The 23,370-nt window shown below is 40.7% G+C and overlaps 1 protein-coding gene across 16 annotated transcripts in view; it reads left to right on the forward strand.

Annotated features, from left to right (window-relative positions):
• The first annotated feature begins 3,572 nt into the window (after window positions 1-3,572).
• The window catches only part of LOC116923523 (voltage-dependent calcium channel type A subunit alpha-1), a 32,955-nt gene continuing 13,157 nt past the window's right edge, over window positions 3,573-23,370 (forward strand). For 6 of the 16 annotated variants that reach the window (XM_045174568.1, XM_045174576.1, XM_045174563.1 and 3 more), the window contains exons 1-25: window positions 3,573-3,770; window positions 9,257-9,576; window positions 10,518-10,623; window positions 10,872-11,011; window positions 12,432-12,532; window positions 13,380-13,535; window positions 13,704-13,924; window positions 14,069-14,172; window positions 14,945-15,060; window positions 15,345-15,404; window positions 15,499-15,600; window positions 16,108-16,131; window positions 16,918-17,002; window positions 17,115-17,242; window positions 17,360-17,582; window positions 17,712-17,916; window positions 18,087-18,305; window positions 18,500-18,600; window positions 18,708-18,836; window positions 18,955-19,144; window positions 19,400-19,512; window positions 20,863-21,123; window positions 21,240-21,383; window positions 21,469-21,670; window positions 21,781-21,945. In XM_045174568.1, the coding sequence (XP_045030503.1) occupies window positions 9,452-9,576; window positions 10,518-10,623; window positions 10,872-11,011; window positions 12,432-12,532; window positions 13,380-13,535; window positions 13,704-13,924; window positions 14,069-14,172; window positions 14,945-15,060; window positions 15,345-15,404; window positions 15,499-15,600; window positions 16,108-16,131; window positions 16,918-17,002; window positions 17,115-17,242; window positions 17,360-17,582; window positions 17,712-17,916; window positions 18,087-18,305; window positions 18,500-18,600; window positions 18,708-18,836; window positions 18,955-19,144; window positions 19,400-19,512; window positions 20,863-21,123; window positions 21,240-21,383; window positions 21,469-21,670; window positions 21,781-21,945 (3,420 nt within the window). In that variant the 5' untranslated portion in view covers window positions 3,573-3,770; window positions 9,257-9,451. Of the gene's footprint in view, window positions 3,771-5,898; window positions 6,046-9,256; window positions 9,577-10,517; window positions 10,624-10,871; window positions 11,012-11,263; window positions 11,365-12,431; window positions 12,533-13,379; window positions 13,536-13,703; window positions 13,925-14,068; window positions 14,173-14,480; window positions 14,597-14,944; window positions 15,061-15,344; window positions 15,405-15,498; window positions 15,601-16,107; window positions 16,132-16,917; window positions 17,003-17,114; window positions 17,243-17,359; window positions 17,583-17,711; window positions 17,917-18,086; window positions 18,306-18,499; window positions 18,601-18,707; window positions 18,837-18,954; window positions 19,145-19,399; window positions 19,513-20,342; window positions 20,450-20,862; window positions 21,124-21,239; window positions 21,384-21,468; window positions 21,671-21,780; window positions 21,946-23,370 lie in introns of those variants that run through there. The other 10 variants (XM_045174570.1, XM_045174569.1, XM_045174573.1 and 7 more) reach the window with 8 other exon arrangements.

The following is a 23,370-nucleotide window of genomic DNA, read 5'->3' on the forward strand; positions in this document are numbered from 1 at the left end:
GTTGGTCGCCATCTACACGGTTCACCAAATCATCCAAGACGCTGGGGTAGCGGAACATATTGCCGACGCCGTCCGAGAACGGATGTACGTAGACGACTACTTGAGTTCAGCCCCATCCGTCGTAGAAGCTTTGAGTGAAGCCACCGCTATTAAAGCAGCACTAGCCAAAGCCGACCTCAACTTGCAACGGTGGATATCTAATTCACGTGAATTCCTTTAAGGAATAACAACCGAAGTTCCCATGGATCAACCATCGTCGCACCCGTTGGCCGGAGGAGCAGACGAAAAGGTGCTTGGCATCGTTTGGAACACCCATTTGGATACGCTCGGGTTTAAGGTCACCGATTTCCCCGACCCCGAGTTTACTCGAATGGCGCTAATCAGCAAAGTGGCCAGCGTTTTCGACCCTTTGGGAACTGCTTCTCCACTCGTTGTGAAAGCCAAGATCCGCCTAAGAGAACTAAGCCTAAAGGGACTGGGTTGGATGGATGCTGTAGCCGGTGACGATCAGACATGGTGGAACAAGTGGTTCGTCACCCTTAAACAACTGAATTCAGTAGAAATACCACGCTGTTTGTTTCCCGATGGAGCCAATATAGTGTCGTCTGAACTTTACGTCTTCTGTGACGCGTCGGGGGATGCCTACGCGGCCGTAATCTACATCCGCATCGTCTACTCCGAAGGTAGAATAATCTTCCGCCAGACGAGGGGGGCCAACAAGCTTGCACCGAAGAAGGTCATTTCGGTGCCGAAACTGGAGCTTAACGCAGCACTGTTAGGATCCAGACCGTGGTGGTCCAATCTGCCTTAACGATCAAAATTAAGAGTCGGAGGTTTTGGACGGACAGCAGCACCGTCCGAAACTGGGTCCGAGCCTCAGCCGCTAACTTTTAAGTTTTCGTCGGCAACCGTGTCGGCGAAATCCGAACTATTATGGAATCGGAGGAGTGGCGATTCGTCCCGGGCATTCTCATTCTAGCCGACGCCGCCATCCGTTCTACTCTTGACGGGGAGACATTTCCTACCGTTTGGACCACCGGATCGAACTTTCTAGTCCTCCCGGAAGAAGAATGGCCAGTAGATCTACCATGGACGAACAGCACGGAGGAAATCAGATCAGGTCGGGTCTGTCACGCCACAGGTCAAAATGTCGTGTTCGACTGGACGAATTTCGAAGTGAAACCTAGCGACGTCGCCGCTCTTACCAAGTTAGATCCGAGATTTCTCGACCTCGTAAAACGTTGCCAAAATGAGGTCTATGTCGAAGAATTGCAGCGTATCAAGAAGGGATAGCTGCTGCCTTACGACCAGCTTCATCCTCCTCTTCTTCCAGAAAAACATCCGTTCTCGGAAAAGATCATCGGTGCTTTCCACGAGCACCTGAAGCACGTAGGAACCGATTTCCTGCTCGCCTATATACGGCAACATTTCTGGATCACCAGTGGAAGAGAGGCGACGAAGAAGACCCGCTTGGCCTGTGTGACCTGCCGCCGTAATCGAGCCAAGCCTGGGGAGCAATACATGGCTGATCTACCGGAGTCGCGTATCGATTCCGTATCACTTCCATTTACCAGAACTGCGATCGATTTATTTGGTCCATTCGACGGGGATCTCTATCGAAATCGAACAGCCAAGCGTTGGGGAGTGCTTTACACCTGCATGGGGACTCGGGCGATATTTCTCGAACTGGTGCCATCCCTTTCTACCTCCGATTTCTCGCTTTCCATGCAAAAATTCATCGCAATGTATCGAAGGCCTGCCGTCATCCACTCCTACAACGGTACAAACTTCGTAGGCGCCGAACGAGAGCTGCGGGAGGCAGTAGAAGCTTTACACGCTTCTGAAGGAATCTTTCGACGCGGGATCCCCGAATTATGTCTCCTGGAATCTAGCTCGGCCAGCTAACCGGCCTCGGGGGAGTATGTTCCGGCGACAACGGCCCACTTAATTTGGCAACTAAGCAAGACCTAAAATCGCGCTTCGCTTTGTTTCCTCTCCCTACCTTTTCGTCTTCGTCTCTGTCCCCTAAGCCTATAGTCTCTATTGGAAGAGAGTCGATATTACACTGATATACCAGACAGTCACGCTGTTTCCGAGTCTACTGTACGCCATTTTCGAAAGAAAACGATACAGGTTCCAATCGTGGGAACCCTTCCTTCGCGGTATCTTTTGCATATTCGTCTTTTTGCAAAAATTAATTCCAAATGTGGAACAGATGTTTGCTGTTTTATATATTAAATTAGGCGTGTTTCAGTAAAAGTAATCTTCATCCTCGTTCACGCGGTAACAACAGCCGCTCGAAGGATACATTGAGAGGCAGTCGAAGTGAGTTTCAAACCTCAAAACTGAGATTTTGTAATCTGGACTCTACCTGCACAGCAGATATATTTTCCGGCAGATCCCTGGTGCCTACACCGCAATCAAGGAAAAAGGATTCAGCAAATTTGGCCCCAATTCTTTCAACCTTTTTGTTTAAAAAAAATCTGCACTTGTTTTTGGGAACTGAAGGGAACTGAGGTTTTGTTGGCAATTGATTAGAAAGAAATTTCCAATTTTCACCAGGTTTTGGTGAGGAATTTCCGTTTCTCACCCGCCGTCATAGTCATCCGAACACTACCTTTTAGGATGTATTAAAATAGGTTCTTAGTGGTAAATGGTGCCCCACGCAGACAGCAAGGAAATAAAATATTTACTAATGTGCAAATTTGAACTTAGTTTTGCCAAAAACTAAACTATTTCATACAGCATGTGCACACTTTTATATACGTACAGTATATATATATATTTGTTATTTTGTTATGTTTCGGTTTTTTTGTTTTTGTGCTTACGTTTTTTTGGTTTTTTTTGTTGTTGTTGTTGTTGTTTCTTTTTTTTTTCTTTTAGTATTATCGCTAGCCATTATTGCTGGTTATGCTCGTTAAAAAAATAACTAGTTAGTAAAAACAAACTGCAAAAGTTAGTATCGGCGTGTCAATTTTACTTTTTTGTGTAATAGCACAATATGAAGGAATAAGTCAACTAAAAAAATATATCGGCAATTTTCGCAAACGCATGCCAATATTCCCTTTCAGAAAAAACAGAATTGAAAACCCAAATGTATGCCAAATGTTTATGATTTTACACTATAACGCGGATTCTTAGACCGCTTGACAAATTCCGCTGCGACAACATCTTTGACTGCGGATCGAAAATCAAGTTTTCGTTTTCCTTTATCATTTACAATTATTTCAAACCTTTAAGTATTTACGTACAGTATTTAATTTTTTTACTTCCTTAACTTTCTTGGCAGGATCATAAGAGGGATACACAAAGTTCCACGTATTGTTTAATCAAAACTCTAAACATTTTAGTCCATTGACATTAGACCCTTTTGAAACAAACTTCTTAGTCGTTGTAAATCCAACGGAGAACACGGTCAACGAAGAAACGCGGTTTCGACTACAGCTACAACTTTCAGAGACGGGGGCGTTTTCCGTCACCCTGGTGGTTGCAGCCCTTACTACTAGGAAGAGGATGCGTTTGCGAGAAAGGACGTGAAAGGTGCGGGAGTAGTGGGGTAGGAAAAGTGCTGCCACTCTTGCAGTTGCTTTACAGCATTGCACCGATTCACTGGCAGCCATTTCTTGATGGTGGGATCGTGTGCACAAACAGAAAAAAAAGTGAAACCTTTTGGATCGCTGTGTTCAGTAGTGTTCTGCTAACACTGTTTCAGTATATCCATCAGTTTTATTGTTGTACCTAAGGAATACTTCAATCGGAACACATTAGAGGTAATTCGTCTTCCCTGTTAGTTGAACCATCATTGTGTGAATAGGTTCCATTTCATATGAAACCATTGGTTTGTTCTTATCGATGACTATAATCCGTGCTGTGAGGAAAACGCAAAATAACTGGTTGTGTAGCGCAAACAAACTGTAACAGATTAGACTGGCAATTTAGCTCAATACGTTCATGATGTTGGGTTCGTAGCCATGGCAACATACTACTACCCATCAATCCCAAATTCTCTGACGGTATCTTTCTAAGCCGCCTGGTATTGATCTGTTAAAATAATATTGCAATTCGCCTTCAAATGGATGGCAAAGGAACTAATTGTTGTTCAATGACATAATAAGTTTATGCTGAAAGAATTGTCAAATTTGGTGAGAGCTGCATGCGCAAAACAGTTTCATTTCTTTTAAACTCGTCTCTAAGAATGAAACGATAGAACATTTCATCTCCGCAAATATGTTTGATTGTGTTCTAACCGACGTTTAACTTTAAATTAAATGGCAAGATGAGAAAGCAACCAAGTGCACTCAGTTGTCAGAAAAATGTGTCAAAATTTACCGAAATCATTTCCACACCGATGTAACACCACAGGAGACAATGCAGCTTGCTAATCGATTTTTCATTCAGCGCGCACCATGTAGTGCGCATGCTACTTTGAATGGATGCTATCGTACAGCAAGAAGCGGGGGGGATTCAGGCATTTCCCGTTCCGCTATAAATCACAAAGAAAGCTTAAAGCAAATATCTGCAGTAAGAAATCTTGAAAAGGCTTAGAAAAAAAGGCTATATTTATTTATTTGTTGTTATTATTATTATATTTTTTTATTGACGTTGAGTTCAACATCATGCAACAACTATTAGATTTCCTCTTTTTGATGAACTTTACTACAAGTTTAAAAAAAAAAACACAAGAATTAGGTGCAGACAAAACAAAGAATAATTGAAACGCATAACTTTATTTTCTGATTTGATTCCAATTAAATGGCCTATTTAGTGAAAAGAATGTAATAAAAACAATTTGCTTTATAAGAGATCCGGGTAACTTATGTTACGTAGACGTCTAGAAATGATTGCACCGTTGTCGTCAACACTAGTTTTTTCAATAACTGTTATCACTCTAAAAGGTGAAAAAAAAAGTATGATAGACATTCACGTCTACATTCCTGAAAGACCGAGATATTGATTTTAAGGCTAGTAGATTCTAGAACAGAAGCGTTTGCATACGCTATGCTGGCGTATTGGATGACCTGCAAAACTGCTATACCCGCCAAACCTTGTTCTGCGGTTATTTCAAGTTATGTTCAACAACCTTGATTTAAAAACATGAACGCCTAATTTTAAATATTATACGTAGTTCTTTGAAGTAGGCCTGAAGAGAATCTCCTATTTGAGCCAGCACTGTTATTCGTCTGGTCATCGTTTATATTTATCTAACTACTTCAAGGGTGGTTGGCTACCTTCATTCTAGCTTCTTACTACCAGTGCTCTCGCTGTGTGCGGTTTCGTTTAACAGTCCGCGCACACCAGCTATCTTGAAAATACGGCAATGCAGTGGCGATTGTACGGCTTTGACGTTCCACCTGTTCTACAGATATAAGGATAAAGGAATATTTTTTTTTTACACAAGAAAATTTCGAATATACAATATGCTTACTCAATTACGCTGTGGCAAGGCTCGTTTTCAGGATGGTGGCTTGTATACATTTTTAGTTTCAACGTCGTATATTTACAACACATTTTCATTACAGAAAACGAGAATTTGTCTTGGCCTAATTCGTGTTTGAACCATATGAGATAAAGAAACGCATGTTACGTATGTTACAGAGAATTCTTAATTTATTCGAGCGCTTAAAAGCCCATTTGACGAATGATATCTCAACATATCTTGATATGTGCAATATGCAATGTGCACAGACTTTACTGCAACTACTGTGTAGCGCCATGGTGTCGGTATAGCAGACTATGTTATATATTTACAGCCATGATACAATAGACGTGGACAAGTACGCGCACGGGCGCATACACACTGCGCTGCATGCTCTACTCCCAGCGATCAATAAGTATAGCACCGTGCGTCACAAGGTGTAGCACCGCGTCGGGCTTCACAATCATTTCCCTCACCCTGTCCATGGACTTCTGTGTTTCAAGTTTTAATATCGAAGGAACGGTGTGATGCCATTGTTAAGTTTCTAGATTGTTGCAGAAACAAAAAACACCGGCCGTTTGATATTTAACTCGTGTGGGAATGTATTGCACAGAGGCTACATTGAAGAGGTATAATTATAACCGCCATGGTACGATAACATTGCCTTTATGTTAGTTGGAAATTCTAATCCTTTTGAACGAATCCTGGAAATCTTTTCTGCCATGTTCGTAACCTGCAAATATTTTTCTAATTTTGCGGAAAAATTTGCTTTTTGACGATGCATTTTAAGTCACAATTAATTCGCGTAGTAATCGCGAATCATATCAGGGTCAACAAAATCTAAAATTTACTGTTACAATGGAAGGAGCCAGTCAAAGTTAGAACTATGCCGACCATAGAAGACGTTAGTAGATATTGGAACGGTAGCTTCTTTAATCAAACATTGTAACATTCAGGCCACGCATATAGCGTTCGGCATGTTAAGTGCTAACAAACCGAGACGCATTAACGAAGAACTAAAGTTTAAAAAAAAGAGAGAGAGAGTTAACAAATTATCTTATAAACTCACACCTAGGTGGGATTAAAGTTTATGATAATGGTATTTTTTGCAATTGTAGATTCACATTTGCTTATCCACAGTGTTCCACGTTATTGTGTTTCGTTGCATTTTGTGTACTCGGAGTAAAATATTTATGCATCATAAGACGTTAACTTTCTGCATCTTTCTTCTCTGCTGTGTAAAGGCTTACCAATGAAATACGACAGACTAATCTTAGAAAATACATACTACTATAATCCGAATTCTTTCAGCAAGCAACCCGTCAAATTGGATCAAATTTAGACGCCGTGCAAGTACACACAACCATCTAGCGGTCTAATGGCCCATACAGAAATGTGTGCACTTATAGGCCTTGGGGGAGAACAAGCTTAGGAAAGATTTTATTATTCAAAAGTTGGTCTCTTGATCTAGTGATACACATTTCCTATTATTCCTTGCCGTACTCACATGCTTGATTATTAACCTCGAGGTTTTTGGATCCTTGGAAACCGTATGTTACAACCATATAGGGGAGAGTGGGGCTAGTTGGCAGGAGGGCATGTTTGCAATTCTTAATTTAGACGAATTGTGTGAAAGAGGTTTTATTGAAATAATTCATAGTCAAAGATGTTTATCGTGCCCACATTTGTGCAAAGTTTTATAAATTTATCCCAAATAGTTTAGGAAATAGAAAATAATGAAATTTTTTGCGTCAAATCCACAATAGTTGCGTGCTTGGTATTCATCAATTTTATCTTTTCTTGGTATGCATATAATTTTTAAAAAATATTAGTTTTATAGAAAATTGTGTCCTCTATCGAACTGTAACAATGGATTTGTTTTAATCAATTATAAAGGAGTAGTAAAAATTTGTATTTGAATAAACCCCGGGTTGGGGCAAGTTGATACATTGCAACATGGGGCATGTCGGCATAGGCATTATACATGCATATGTATAGAGTACATGGCCTGTCAAAATGTCAGGGAATTGTAAGTCGAATTTTTGCTAGATATGACTTATGGTGAACAGTGGTATGCATTAGAGGCCAAAATTTTGGAAAATTTTAAGTGTTTCACTTTATACGATGTTTACCTGTGAAATGTTTGCCTGAATTATGTATATTTTTTTTTTTTTTTGCATTTAAGGCTATTAATCTTTATGTAAGTTATCACAACTTATTTCTGAGTTTCCCACTCTAAAATAACTATAGGATTTTTGTTTATTGTAATGTTATTCTAGTTTGTTTACAACATCAACATTTCACTGAAATCCGTATTTGAAATACATAGGGCCAACTTACCCCACTACCACTGCCAACTTACCCCGTTGGTGGGGCATGTAGGCAAATTTTTTTTAGCTTTTTGAACGTTGATTTCGATATGAATTTTTCAACGTAGATCAAATAAAAAAATAGCACGAGAAAGCTAGTTATCTGAGCTTTCTTTTACAATTTTTTGGTGGCAAAATATGAAAAATTAAAGAAACCAGAGAAGAAATAAAAAAAATTGTACCAACTAGCCCCACCCTCCCCTACTAAACTAACCTGTGTTATATTCTTTCAAAACCAGTGCTAAATTAATTAAGAGCTTTATAGGAAACGTGGTTTGAACTTGTAATAATAAAAAGTGCCAATAGCATTTTATGTAAATAAAGATAGACTTAAGCTGAACAAAAAAAATAATAATAATAAAGGAATAGATGGATTCAGATAAAGCTAGACTTGACCGTGCGTAACTGCTGCCTCGTACCTCTATTGATTTTTCTGCAGCTTTCTACATAATTTAAGCTAGCGCTCTCTCGTAGGACCTTAGTGTCGATCCATGCTCCAGAATTCCGTACTGCGATCATGCCCTTCTCTACCCTCCCAGTATCACCTCGGCCGCTTTTCTCCGGAGGGTTAACAACTTATTCAAATCACTTTGAAAAGTACACAAATGGTATCAAACAATCATAGGATATTTTGAATCTCGTACACTTCCTCTTTTGAAGCTGTTTCTGTCCTCCAGTTTTTTTTTTTTTCTTTTTTTTTTCTTTTCCCGTTCGGCATTAGACACGAAGTAGGATTAAATTTACAATAAGCAATGTGCTACGTTCTAGTTCGGGTTTGACTTTGGATGACGCGGTTAAAACATAAACTCACGAATGGGGAAGAACTGTCTAATAGCAGTACATCACTCGTATAATTAAAATAACAAAACTCTTTTACAAGTCGAGGGATTGCAAGTCTTTTCTGTTGACGGAACGATGCTAACGATGATACCCTTGAATTGGATTCATAACACAACAAATAAAAACAATTCCCACGCAGCCGTTAATGCGACGATAAACTTTAAAGATGATAATTAACTCTAACTCTAACTAGCTCTCCGTGTAAGAAAAAAAAAAACAAAAAAACAAAAAAACTTCGCTTCACTCTGTCTCACGCCCTTGAATGTCTTTCGTTTTGAGGAGCCTGGAAGCCAGTGCCACTTCACACAACGAAAGATTCTCCATGATTTCAATCGATACTGTCATCCTATAAAAAGCCGCACATTTTGCAGAGAAAATGTATAACACACTGAAACCCAATAAAATTTAAGCTTCTATATTGTAAGCGTTTATAAATATAACACGGATCACTTCGTGCATAGCAATGCGCTTTATTTGGTAAACATTTTCAGAGGTTGTGTGTCAGTCATGCTCTTGGGTCGATGGCATGATGAAAGAGAAAGGTGATAGGACTGTGTTATCGAATCGAACGAAACATAACGAAGTGAACACACACACACTGGTCTAAAAAGCATTTCCCATTTCATGATAGGTGGGCAGCAGCATAGGAAGCAGCGGCGCAGCATGCCGAGGAGGAAGTGCGGCGCAATTGGAGCGAAAGGGTCCTAGGACCCAGTTACTTGCCCGCTGTCTGTGGGCTTCATCATCCCGTTCTTCCCTCCTCGTTTGAGGAAGCGAAGCGAACAAGAGATCTACCGCAGACGGATCGCCTTTCAATACAATTGGAATGGGATCAAAAAGACCCATTTCTAACATGGCAGCAGCTTCGTCAGGATCGGGACCCACTTCGCTCTTCATTCTCACAGAAAAGAACATCATTCGTCGCTACACGAGATTTATAATCGAATGGCCATATCCTTTTCAAACAACATTACGGAATTTTTCGCTTTAGGAATTTCCCTTTCTTAAGTGTCATATTTCAAAACTAAAGTAACGCCTTTTTTTTTTTTTTTTATTTAAAATTTTCTTGCCTTGGGGTTTCTAGTCGCTTCTTGGCTACTCCAAGTTGAATTGCACAAAAGTATCCAATAGTGTTGAAAAACTAATGCATGGGCTCATCCGTTTATTACTGAGATATGGATCGTATCGAATCAGTTGCTCATTCGGCTTCCCCCTGCCCTCCCCCCTCGGAATAAACACTGTTTATTAAATAGTGCCACGTCTGATAAGTCGCCAGATGAACAAAGCTCGCTTATCGCTGTGCTGCTCCAAAATTCAAATAATGGGGAATAAACCCAAAAGGAATTTGGAACGACAATAGGACAAAGGCCGGGCGACAATCGCATGCACTTTTTTAGAGATAAGTTGAAGTACGCATAAATGTTGAATTAAATGTGCGATGTCGCACAGGGAGAGATAGTGAAAGAGAAACGGCGCAATAAAGGTAAAATGGCACATGCGACAGAGTTTATATCACTTCCTAATGGCACTGGATCGATGCTAAATATCCATTGAAACATTAAGATCTTGGATCCTTACCCACTTACGTAAATGGTGGTAGAAGAATTTTAGAGTGAAATAAAGAGAAAAACAGAAACTTTTCTGCATCAACGAGATCGCATTTTTGCTAAAGGCAGCGCCTTGACATTCTGTTTAACGCTCTATAATCAAACTGTTTGAAATTATGGCCTATTTCTGTTAATGTGACACGTTCAAACCGTGTTAGAGAGAAGGGTAGAGTTTTAGAGTGAAAACCATTTCTATGTATGTACACTTCTTGTTTTGTTTTGTTTTTTTTGTTTTGTTTTTTTATCGCAATCAATTCGCTTTCTCCTTAACCACTTAATGTGTACTCCGTTCGAGTATGCCGTTTTGCTTACCATCATAGCCAACTGCGTTGTTTTGGCCCTTGAGGAACATCTGCCTGGAGGAGACAAAACGCCTTTGGCTCGCAAATTGGTTAAGTATCACCCTGCATATTTATTTATCACCACATAAACAGCAGCACATGAACTCCAAAATCTTATTGCAAGCAAAAATGTTGCACTAAATTATTCATAAAAGGACTGTCCCTGAAATAAACATAAACGCAGTCGCCATCTGGCTTCATCTATGTCTATAGTTTAAAGCAGCGTGTTGCTGTAAAATTGTGGTGCCAAGCCTGTGGAGCATTCTTCTTGACAATCTTTTTCTTTGCTGTTGTACAGGAAAAAACCGAGCCGTATTTCTTGGGGATTTTCTGCGTGGAATCCACGTTAAAAATATTAGCGCTTGGCTTCGCCTTGCATCGAGGCTCATACTTGAGAAACATTTGGAACATGATGGATTTCGTCGTCGTCGTCACAGGGTAATCTGATTCTGCTTCATTCTGTGTCGATGTGCCATTACATCTTAGATCTGCCCGACAATTCATGGTTTTGCTGACTAAAAAAAAAAATGGACTCCAGTGATTAGCCTGTGATCTTCCATAATTTCCCAACTAGATAGATCCTATGTATACCAACATTGGTCGTTCAAATCATTTCTCATGATTGGCCACAGTCGAACGTTTAATTAAATATGAAATCGTTCCAAACTCGGGTCGCCTGACCTTATGCAGGTCCATGACCATTTTCGCCGAGGCAAATGTGGAATTCGATTTGCGTATGTTACGGTCCTTTCGTGTGCTGAGGCCTCTCAAATTGGTCTCTCGCATTCCTAGTAAGTTTGGCCAATACAACGTAGATTAAAATTGTAAAGGCTTTTCTTCTATAGTTCCACTGGGACTTTTTAATTGACATATAGAGCCATCCTTTAGCTCTAGCACTAGACAACCATTCAGGAGATCATCTAGGCAACTGTCCTTCGTCGTTTGTCATTTAACACTTGTGTATATACATTATACTTCCTCATGTCAATTGGTTATAGTCAGTTCGTCTCCGATTATCTGGTGGACATCTAACGCAAGTAATGCGTAGTAAACTGCTTGATTGGCTTTAGCCAAGGAGTAGACCTACTGTTTGATCAGATGTAAATGCTCTATAGCTTACAAACGAGTCACTCAAAGCGCTGCTCATGATCCTTCCGATAATTGGCTATTTTCTCTTTCCTTTTTTTTTTCTTTTTCTTTTTTTTTTTTCAAGCGTAATACAGTTTGGCCTTACCTTTTTTCCTTTGAAACGATCACAGATTCACAGTAAATTGTTTCTTCTTCTACATTTTCCTCTTCCCGCATTTCTGAGAAAGTACACTCTAACGTAAAATTGATTCCATTAGGCAACGTTAATGCAGGTTGTTAGTCCAACGAGGAAGAAAATCTGTAGGTTTAGCCCCATTCCAACATGCTAAATTAAACCTACACTCACAGTCGCTAGCGTACTAGCCGCGCCAAACTTGTTTGTTGGCTGGCAGCCGTTGATAACATTTTTCAAAAAAAGGAAGTCAACGATCAAATTTATTAGAAGGATCATCTGCAGCCTTCTTTACCATGTTATTTAAAGTTCATTCTTATGTACATAACTACAGAGTAATTAAATTTTATAGTAGGATAGCAAACTAGGCCTAGTCTCCTTAGAGTGCTTGATTTCCATGTGTACATACGCTACTAGCTATCCTTCATATTGTCTCTCTGTATGGATAGTATACATATACTGTACATGGTTTAGACAGTCACAATTTAAATAGAATTCATAGATTTTTCCATTGTCCTAGCGTAGGCCATAGTAACGCGGGCGATGCTAGAACATTGATGGATTGTGTATGTGGTTGCTTATTAATATTCCGTGCAGATTTGTGACGCTGTTCGCACAAGATGAACTGGACGTCGATTTGCGCACCCTCCGTGCAATACGCGTCCTCCGACCACTCAAACTTGTGTCCGGCATTCCCAGTAAGTCCTTGCAAAATTGTCATTCAATCCAGCTATTCGAGTGAATAAGGAAGGCTCTTAAAGTCACACTACATCCTCCATTTTTTCTTACTATAAACGCCAAAATTTGCAATTCAGTTGTAAGACGAAATTTTAAAATGCCTACACCAACAAAAAAATTACAATTGAAAATGAAGGAGGGCAATGAAATAAGTTTTTTTTTTTTTTTTTTATATATTTTGTTTAGTGGGTTTAATCGATACAATGCGTCCTCTCCCTACGGGGAAATTCTTTTTTTACGTTGTCCTACGAGACCTATAAATAACTAACAAAACAAAAAATCCTACACAGTTTTGACTCCGCTATAGTAAAAATGATCAAATCCAAGAGAAATACTAAGTGTAAAGCACTAGGGATGATTTAGGTTTCCGAGTTCTTTCAAACTAATGAATAGCACGGCGAATTTCGAAACAATTCGGCTTTCCTCGTCAACTGGTTGGTTGATTTCAACGCGGAGGCAAAAATCGTTCTCATTGCTAGTCTTTTTTTCCTTTTTTTTGTCTAACGGACCAGCTTAGTGAACCAACTTGATGTCCACCCAGTTGTTTGTAGTGATTTGCATGGGACTTCTTGTAGTCATCAGTTTTGTTGGTTTGACTAATCATACGCATTTGGCAGCCACCAGTCAAATATTCTAGAACGCCTTTGTATCATACTTAGATAGATCGAACAGCAGAGATTTAGATTTAGCCCTTCTGCTCTCTAGCCAAAGTGTCTATAGATTTCTTTTGCAGTTACGTAGAATCAGACTGCTGCTAACAAACATTTATGTGTCCCATTCCACTCCTCCCCCTCAAAAAAAAAAAAGGTTTACAAGTGGTGCTCAAGTCCATCATCAAAGCCATGGCACCTTTACTTCAAATCGGACTATTGGTGCTCTTCGCCATTGTCATATTTGCCATCATCGGCCTCGAGTTTTACTCCGGAGCGCTACACAAAACATGTTACAGCATCGAAGATTTGAGTAAGTAAAAAAAAAAAAAAAACGTATCATCAAATCCTTTTCGGCTTTAAGATAGTCTAATTATCACTATCACAAGAACGAAACTGTGATGTTGATTAATTTTAACTTTTCTCGGCCGTGTTGTTGTGTTTGTCAACTCGGAGCTTAATAATTCGTTTGATTTCGAAGATGAGATCCTGGCGGAAGGCGAGTTGGCCACACCGTGCAACACCGACAACGCAACGCAGGCAGTGGCTGGCAGCTATATATGCGATTACAATTCATCGCTGTGCCTGGAGAAGTGGGAGGGTCCTAATTTTGGCATTACATCCTTTGACAATATCGGATTCGCCATGTTAACTGTGTTCCAGTGTATCACTATGGAGGGTTGGACTTCCATACTTTATTGGGTACGTTATTCTAATCCAAGTTAGTCTACTAGAAGTGCGCACTAGCCAAGGCTTCTACAGTACTTCGAAGCGATGAAAAGAGCACGGAATGTTGCAATCAAACCTAAGCCGCGAATATTTCTTTGTCTTGTTTGATGGATGCAGACCAACGATGCCCTGGGCAGCTCGTACAACTGGGTGTACTTTGTTCCTCTCATCGTCATCGGATCATTTTTTATGCTCAATCTAGTACTCGGTGTACTTAGCGGGTAAGTCGCAATTCGTCTTTTTTAACCATATTTTAAGGCAAAAATAGGTTAAGTAGAACTATTCTTATTATCTGCGTGACTGAGGTGGCAAACAAGGAGAGGCAACTTGTTAAAAATACCCGCAAACGAACAAGTAGATAATTGAATGAAAAAATTTTGCTTTTATCATACGACGTATGTTACAATAATTAGAAGAAAAGAAAAGCCTTTTTGTTTTGTTTGTTTGTTGTTTTTTTTTTTTTTCTTGTTTGTTTTGAACTGTCCATAAACAATACGTTCATGCATGCAAAAATTTCACGCCAATGAAGAGAATTCTCCAACGAGCGAGTGCGGTGCGAACGGCGTGAAAAGTACCGCAAAGAGAAAATGCACCGCGATTTCACACAAGGATTTACGGCCTATTTCGACTGGGTTAGCAGAGCAGGTTAAGAGTCTAACGACGTTACTGACCCAACTCCTCGCCTGCCTCCTAAAAATCCCGCAGAACATCCATCCTTAATCCTCTGCTCGTCGAAAAGTGGGCGTTTATCCGCTAGATAGGTTGACCAGGCTTTTCCAAAATATGCTTCCCCCCGCAACTAGACTCAACTGATTTCGAAATTAAGAATTCGCTAATTATATTTTTGTTGTAAAGTTGAACTGTTCATCTTGTTAATGCGGAGACGGCACAAAATGCTTCGGTATCGCTAACGTGCTGCATTTTATTCTGCTGACTGCTGCTGGTAATATGCGCTCAACTAATTTCGCACACATTGAATGGCGGTATGAATAGGGAATTTGCCAAGGAGAGGGAGCGCGTAGAAAATAGGCAAGCTTTCTTGAAATTGCGCCGTCAGCAACAACTGGAGCGCGAACTCAACGGCTACGTTGAATGGATCTGCAAAGCAGGTGGACTTTGTGCATAGTCTTTCATTTCTTTTTCTCTTTTTTTTTTTTTTTTTCCTTTCTTTCTTTCTTTTTAATATATATTTTCAACTCAATTTCTGCTCTGCCACACCCTGTTGGCAATTTCTGTCTTCCTTACGCAACCCTTTCCTTTGCCCTCGTCCTCTTCCTAATTCGCTTACTCGTTTGGTTGAACAAATTGCCGCTGTATTGTCTATCCTTTCCTTCTTCCCCCCGGTTGTCGGGACTTCGTTGACCTCTTCTAATGTTTCGTTCTAAATCAACAGAGGAAGTGATTTTAGCAGAAGAACGAACAACAGAGGAAGAGAAGCTTCACATCATGGAAGGTATATGCAAATGCGGTGGTCTTCAGTTCTGAGATGTTACAACAGCAAATATGACCTTCTAAATTGGGCGGTCGGCGCTTTTCATTTGTTACAGCCAGGAGAAGAGCAGCGGCGAAGCGGAAAAAGTTGAAGCATTTGGGTAAGAGCCGAAGCACCGACACTGAAGACGAGGAAAACGAAGACGAACCCGACGAAGGTATGTTTCAATATCCATTACGCGATCTCAATCTCTTTGATACATTACCGAAGTGACTTAGTGAGGAGTAAATCAGTATTTAAAAAGAGAGGAATCGGTGTGCAGTGAGTTTTCAAATTTTTTGCCACCCTCTTTTTTTTTTCCTATAAAAATCTACCTCTTCTAAACAAGAATTTCAACATTTCTGTGATTGAATTTTGTGCTCCTCGTCTCGATACTGATTGTTCTTTTCAAGAATTGCTATTATTCATTTTTTTTTACAAGCTAAACACCAGACTTCACTTGATAGTATAGATCCGATCACTTGTATTGTTGTGTGTTTGTGTGCCCCTTTTTACTTGTGACAAAAATGAGTCTGATTCGCAGATTTAACAAAAAACAAAAAACAAAAAACAAAAAACAAAAAACAAAAAACAAAAAACATAACAAAAGCTAATGGTGCAAATATCTTTATGAAACGTGGGGGATGATGCGTGTGCGCGGTTGTGTGCTGCTCGGCGTATGCAGTGCCTAAGAAAAAAGGGTTTAAAGGTAAAGAACCAACAACGCCAAGGCGAGGGAATTCTCGATTCGATTGCTGCCATGCGCGTCTCTATTTCCATTAGTCGATAACCAAGTTGATTAATTATATACGCATTTCGTATATAATGTCGTGCCGTAAATCTTGTACGTAGCTGTATCGTGCTGCTGAACTTGGACGACTGTCAGTATACGTATATATATTTATATATAACAGTATCATTGTATATCTAGTATATACGATGTATATACACACGCCTTGTGTGATTGGTTATGGCTATTTTTTGCTAGTGACTCGCTAGTACGGTAGACCTTGTTTGTCCGTGTATGAGCTGACTTTCATGCGCTGTGAGCCTGTTACCGACTTGCTGCTCATGCTAGTCTAGATTTCCTACTGCATCTGTGTGCACAACAAGTGTAGAGCTGATTGTCATTCCTTGAGCTAGCGTTGGACAGTAGTCTCAACTAGAGCTCAAAACGTACAAATGTTGTTCACGCAATGGTTTTGCTAATATTCGTGCATGCTTCTGAACATTATGTAACGTCAGAGGAAAAGTAGCCTTGATTACCGAGGAATGTTTAGCGCAATTCATTATTGGATCTACATATGTTCATTTATTTTAATTTGTTTCAGTTGATTTGATTTGATTTTCGTTTCGCTGGTGCACTGTAACGGCGAGCTGCAGTCGCAATAGTTGCGCGCGCTGTATCGCTCGTTTCATTTCAATGGTACATCCGATTAAATGCTTTCCCCCCACTGTTTGCGTGGTGTTTGTTTTCTCCTCTGTTCGACCACAGGTTTTTCTCGTGCCTCCTATCTCAAATCCAAAGTGAAAAACAAAGGAGCCTGCAAGCGATTTTGGAGAGCCGAAAAGAGATTGCGGTAAGTTATCTTTGTTTGAAATTCTTTGCCAAGGCTTTTTCTTCGGCAGAGCCATCGGTCTATTGTTTTATACAACAATGCGTTTGCATTTGCATTTGACATTGCTTTGCAGGTTTAAAATCCGGCACACCGTAAAACAGCAGTGGTTTTATTGGTTTGTCATTGTTTTGGTGTTTTTCAACACGGTTTGCGTGGCTGTAGAGCACTACAATCAGCCTCCGTGGCTGACCGAATTCTTATGTAAGCCGTTTTTGGTTTTTTTCTTTTTTTCTTTTTCTTTCATCCTTGATTCAAAAGAAAAGATTCAGTACACGCAATAAGCGAATAATGGCATAACATTCTATCGATTGCTCTTAGATTACGCTGAATTTGCCTTCTTGGGTTTGTTCATGACGGAGATGTGCATCAAAATGTATGCGCTTGGTCCAAGGATTTACTTTGAATCCTCGTTCAACCGGTTTGATTGCGTTGTCATCAGCGGTTCGATCTTCGAAGTGATCTGGTCCGCATTCAAATCGGGTTCTTTTGGTCTCTCTGTGCTGAGAGCTCTTCGGTTACTCCGTGTTTTCAAAGTCACCAAGTACGTTTTGTCCAGCATGCGTGCAGTGTACCAATTTAATCACAACTTTGATGCACTGCTAATGATTTTCCTTTGTTTTTCATTTTCCATTTTATCACTTTTTTTCTTTTTTTTTACTTTTGCTTTTAGGTATTGGTCGTCGCTACGAAACTTGGTGATTTCGTTGCTGAGCTCCATGCGATCAATTCTCTCTCTTCTGTTTCTACTTTTCTTGTTCATTCTCATCTTTGCTCTGTTGGGGATGCAACTGTTTGGCGGCGCTTTTAATTTCCCCGAAGGCACACCACCAGCAAACTTCAACAGCTTCCCAATTGCCTTGCTCACCGTTTTCCAGGTTTGTCTAACACTAACCCCCACCCCCCTCTCTCCCCAAATAAATTGATTTAGCCCCGTGTTGTATACGTGTGACAACTCACGACCCCTTCTTTTGGAGATATCCGCGTCAATTAAAATGCGTAACCAATGGCCGACTTAATGGTTAACCTATTTTGAATGTCGACGCAGATTCTAACGGGCGAGGATTGGAATGAAGTCATGTACCAAGGCATCGAGTCTCAGGGAGGGTCGCGACGGGGAATGATCTACTCTCTCTATTTCATCATTCTCGTCCTCTTCGGAAACTACACTCTACTCAACGTCTTCTTGGCCATTGCTGTTGACAATTTGGCCAATGCTCAAGAACTGACGGCCGCTGAGGAAGAACAAGAAGAGGAAGATAAAGAGGTAAAAAACCAACGAGATTAAAAGGTTTCCATTTGTCTCGGGAAATAGAAAGTGTCTGTCATCATTTGGCAATTGGCTAGCATTTTAAACAAGTGTCAGGATCTTTATAGCCAATATGCGTCCGATAATTTATGGGAAAGTAACAAAGGACATTGTTTTTTAATCCACCGTTTTTTAAAAACTCGATTGAGCAGAAACAGCAGCAGGAGCTGGAGAAGGAGATGGAAGCACTTCACATGGGCAGCGATGGCTCGCCAAAACTGGACACAACATCTCCCTCTAAAAAAGGCAAAGGGTAAGTTGAAGACCTTGTTGAAACTTGATGGCGGACAAGGAACAATAGAAAAGACATCCCGAACTTCAACCGACGGCTGCATTTTCTTGTCGTTGCTTCGTCTATAGTAAACGGGGGCACAAATCCGAGGGAAATGGTGACGCTAAGACTGGAGACAATGTCGACGACGACGACATTATGGGGCCCAAACCAATGCTGCCTTACTCCTCCATGTTTATATTGTCTCCAACGAATCCGTAAGTCGACCTTTATTATTTTGCCTCCAAGTTGAGCACGTCTAGCGCACACCAATGGACTGCACATTTTATGTTTTTCTTGTCCGGACAAATATGACGGCGTGCAATAACGAAACAGGGTCCGGCGCGCTGCTCACTGGGTGGTGAACCTGCCTTACTTCGATTTTTTCATCATGGTAGTCATCAGTCTGAGTAGCATCGCCCTCGCCGCTGAAGATCCGGTGGAAGAGGGAAGCTTCCGAAACGACATCCTCAATTACTTCGATTACGCATTTACGGGCGTCTTCACCGTCGAAATGGTTCTGAAGGTAGGTGCCGAACCCCCTGAATTATAAGGCATTCCTCACGTGTGTCGGTTGCCCCAAAAGTGCTAACCAAACATACCGATGCAGTCATTTAATTATCTATATTTAACCTACAATATCGACTAAGAATAGATCAAAATGCTTTAGCCGTCGTAAAAAGGACAAGTATTATGGCGCGTTAAGGGTCCTTTATTGTCGTAATTAAATGCGAATCAATTGCCTGGTGGTTGCGCGCCATTGGGTCGATGACCTTTTTAGGTGATAGATTCTGGCATAATACTTCATCAAGGCAGCTATTTGCGAGAGATTTGGAACGTCATGGATGCTGTTGTGGTCATATGCGCTGCAGTGTCCTTCACGTTTGACATGATGTGAGTACTGAGCACAGATACTGGTAAACCAACGTTAAGGTAGCTAGTTAGCTACTCGTTATTTAAAAAAACCAAAAAAAAACAACACCACATCCTCTTTACACCGTCTGTTGCAGCAGTAGAAGTTGTTGCTGTTCTGGTCTGTGTATCTACTGGTTGTTCCATGCAGCTGTACGAGCCATTGGCTCACATTTCATATGTACATCTATATATATATATAGATACTAGGTATTTGTAATTTGCGCCTCTGCTTGAATTCCGTAGTTTTATCCACCGGATTTGAACCTCTTTGACATATTTGCTGACCCCCTGGTGTGCAGACGCTAGAGTCGCCCGTCGTGTGTATCCATCAATATTAAATTATGACCTTTCTTGGACATACTATGATGTTTAGAGCGATCCGGCGACGACCCAAATAGGGATATCAATGGCTATCGCTCTTTTGATTTTTTGTTTAACCTTCTTGTTCTTCTTTTTGTTCTTCTCCAAGACTCTTTGTAGATTATATTTCGATCCATCGTATTTCAGCTATTAAGTTTTTCCATTACAGGTTTGTTTTCTTCTCTTACCGCCAGGTATCTGCTATGGGATTATCTTTCCATATACGTGCCGTAAAGTAGGTCTACGTGACCGTAGATAGTCATTCCGTACATGTGAATTGATTATTTATATTTACTGGCTGAGTAATTGTACGGTATTCTTCCCAGTATTTAATTGTGCTACCCTGTTTGACATTCGAGTCAACGACGCTCAGGCTCGGATGAGTCTTTTCGCCAAATGTTTCCCTCTACATATTACATTATATGACACATGTTTCTACTTCTTTATAGGTCATAGATTTAGGTGTAGTTTTTCACCCGGGCTCCTACTGTAGAGATTTGTGGAACATTTTAGACGCTACGGTTGTTATCTGTGCCCTGGTCGCCTTTGCTTTCTCGTGAGTAATCATTGAAGCCCGATTGCCCTTTCTATTCCACACCTATTCACCCGCTTCATAACATTATTATTATTATTTATTTGTTTAAAACCTTCGTCATCACCTGTTTCAGAACCAAGTCCAGTTGGGATTGTCAAGCGGCCGTCGGCAGTATAATAACATGGGTGGTCTCAGTATTTGATGTTTCAGTAGATTTTTCAATGCTTCTAACGCACAGAGTCTTGTTTTGACCCCAGTATTTCCGTGGCTGACTGAGAATTGTTTTTGATCTCGTAGCTGTTGATTGACTTCCAAAACGGAATTGTTTTTCACCATCCTCTATTTCGCTCTATCCCCTCTCCCTTTTCTCGACCCCAGCTTTAACCCCGTTCAATAATTAACCAATGACCGGAACACCGTTGTCGTCAATTTAGGGGAAGCTCGACCGGTCAGAATTTGAGCACCATCAAATCGCTGCGAGTGCTGCGAGTGCTGCGTCCACTCAAAACTATAAAGCGCGTTCCGAAGCTAAAAGCTGTCTTCGACTGTGTCGTCAATTCACTGAAGAACGTCTTCAATATCCTCATCGTTTACATGCTCTTCCATTTCATTTTCGCCGTTGTTGCCGTCCAACTGTTCAACGGCAAGTTCTTCTACTGCACAGACGACAGCAAGCACACGCAGGACGATTGTCAGTACGTTCTCATCGTAGACCATTTTGCGATGCAATGTATCAATAACCAACCGTTTGTCTTTTTAACGCTAAATCTGAATTTTGTGAATGCTCACTTTACTCGACGCTGCTGCGCAGAGGGGACTATTTCACATTCGCCTACGATAAGCGGCCGCCAGAAGTTAAGCGGCGCGAGTGGAAATCGCAGCTATTTCACTACGACAACGTCATGGCAGCCATGCTAACTCTGTTCGCTGTCCAAACCGGTGAAGGATGGCCTCAGTAAGAAGAAGTTGATAATTAACGTCCTTTTGACAGTGTTGACACATTGCTAACTGCCGGTCGACGTGCCATTCGCTTTCTAAAGAGTGTTGCAGAATTCCATGGCCGCAACGCAAGAGGATCATGGTCCCATCCTTCATTACCGGATTGAGATGTCCATTTTTTACATCGTCTACTTCATCGTTTTCCCTTTCTTTTTCGTCAACATCTTCGTAGCCCTCATTATTATTACCTTCCAGGAACAGGGTGAAGCAGAACTTCAAGATGGAGAAATTGACAAAAATCAGGTAAACTTCTTATAGGGCTATAGCGGCCCTGTGCCAACAATTGAAAAGCATAAAAAACAAATTCGTGTCAATCATTGATTGCGTATTAAACTGAAATCCAATTCGAACAGAAATCGTGCATCGATTTCGCCATCCAGGCCAAACCGCTGGAGCGCTACATGCCGAAGGATCGCGAGAGCTTCAAATACAAGATATGGCGAGTAGTCGTTTCTACTCCGTTCGAGTATTTCATCATGACGCTTATCGTCCTCAACACGCTCCTGCTAATGATGAAGGTACGTCCACTAAAACCGTAAACGAAATCTCAAATAAGAACTAGCAGTTTGATCCATTTATGATGGGCCATCCATTAATACGGCGACCGAGAGTTGTTGGCGTCGAAAATTGAATAGTTTATCTCGTACCGCCGTAAAATAATGTTAGAAAAAAAATAATAATTCAAACAAAAAGTAATATCTAATGCTAGGATTGAAACTCTTAAGTAATGTTAAGCATTAGGTTCGGCGTAACAGCCACACCATTTGCGCATGCTCTCGCTCATGCATGGTCTTAAATGTTGGCATGTTTGCAAAATGTTCGTGGCATGCGAACTATGCACTTGGTAGGGAAAATCGCCGAACCAAATGGACGCAACGGTCGTTCACGTTTGTGGTTAGAAATGACGGCAAGCAAGTTGAATGAATTCCGACTATTTGCGTTTGATCCACCTCCACCAGATTTGACCAAAACTGCATCAACGTGGTGTACCGCACCACAGGCCTGCGCATGAATCTGAATATTTGCACTTGCGCACACTTGAAAACTAGTTTGCAGATTGCGCATGTATCCGGCATGAGCATTGCTCCGTATGACGGACCGTTCCGGCATCGTGAACATTTATGTTTGATATTTTTTCGTTGGATGAGTGTGTGTGAATTCTGAAGCAACATGACGCCTCACGGTTGATAAACATTCGTTAGTGTTTGCGTAAGATATCATTCCAGCGGTAAGGAATAGCATGCAGACTTACACAACGACGCGTGATTTTTTTTTTTTTTTTTTTTTTTTCTTTAATAAGGTCGCCCTAACCCGAGTGCTCTTCGCCAATTTTCCGCCCATTTTTCATAGACTTTATGTGGATGCCAGTTCGAACAATAATTAAAACAGCGTTTGCGATAAATAACGGTTTATATTGATATCTTCGTTTTGGTTGAGGTGAACCCTTTGCGTTTGATTTTATGGAAACCCATATGATTTGACACCTTTCGTATCGTCTTTGCGTCACCGTGCATGTCTGCCGCGTTTGTGTCGTGTGCACTTGTCCGTTCTCTCTAAATCTTCCTTTGTTCGTTGTTTTCGTAGTCCGTCTTCCTGTAATTTCATGGTACGTACCCAAAAACTAAATAAGCGTAAGTCACCGTTCTTCGATTGCCTAATTGGATCTATCCTGTAAAAGGACTACGACGCAATTCATTCGTATTAAGTTCTTTCGGAGAGAAATTTAGGCCGAGCTCTGCTTATCGAAGGATTTCGGTTATGAACGCGACGAGCACTAGGCTCAATCCACCGTACATTTAAACGTGAAAAGAACGTGACCGATTACTGTCCTAAGAGTAGAAGATCTTAAATTACTTTTTATACCATTTCCCTGCATTTTTATTATGTTTTTTTTTAAATCATAACGCAATACAGTTAACTAGTAGATTTAAAAGGGGAAAAAT

This window comes from Daphnia magna, linkage group LG5 (genome assembly GCF_020631705.1).
Source record: "Daphnia magna isolate NIES linkage group LG5, ASM2063170v1.1, whole genome shotgun sequence".
NCBI lineage: Eukaryota > Metazoa > Arthropoda > Branchiopoda > Diplostraca > Daphniidae > Daphnia > Daphnia magna.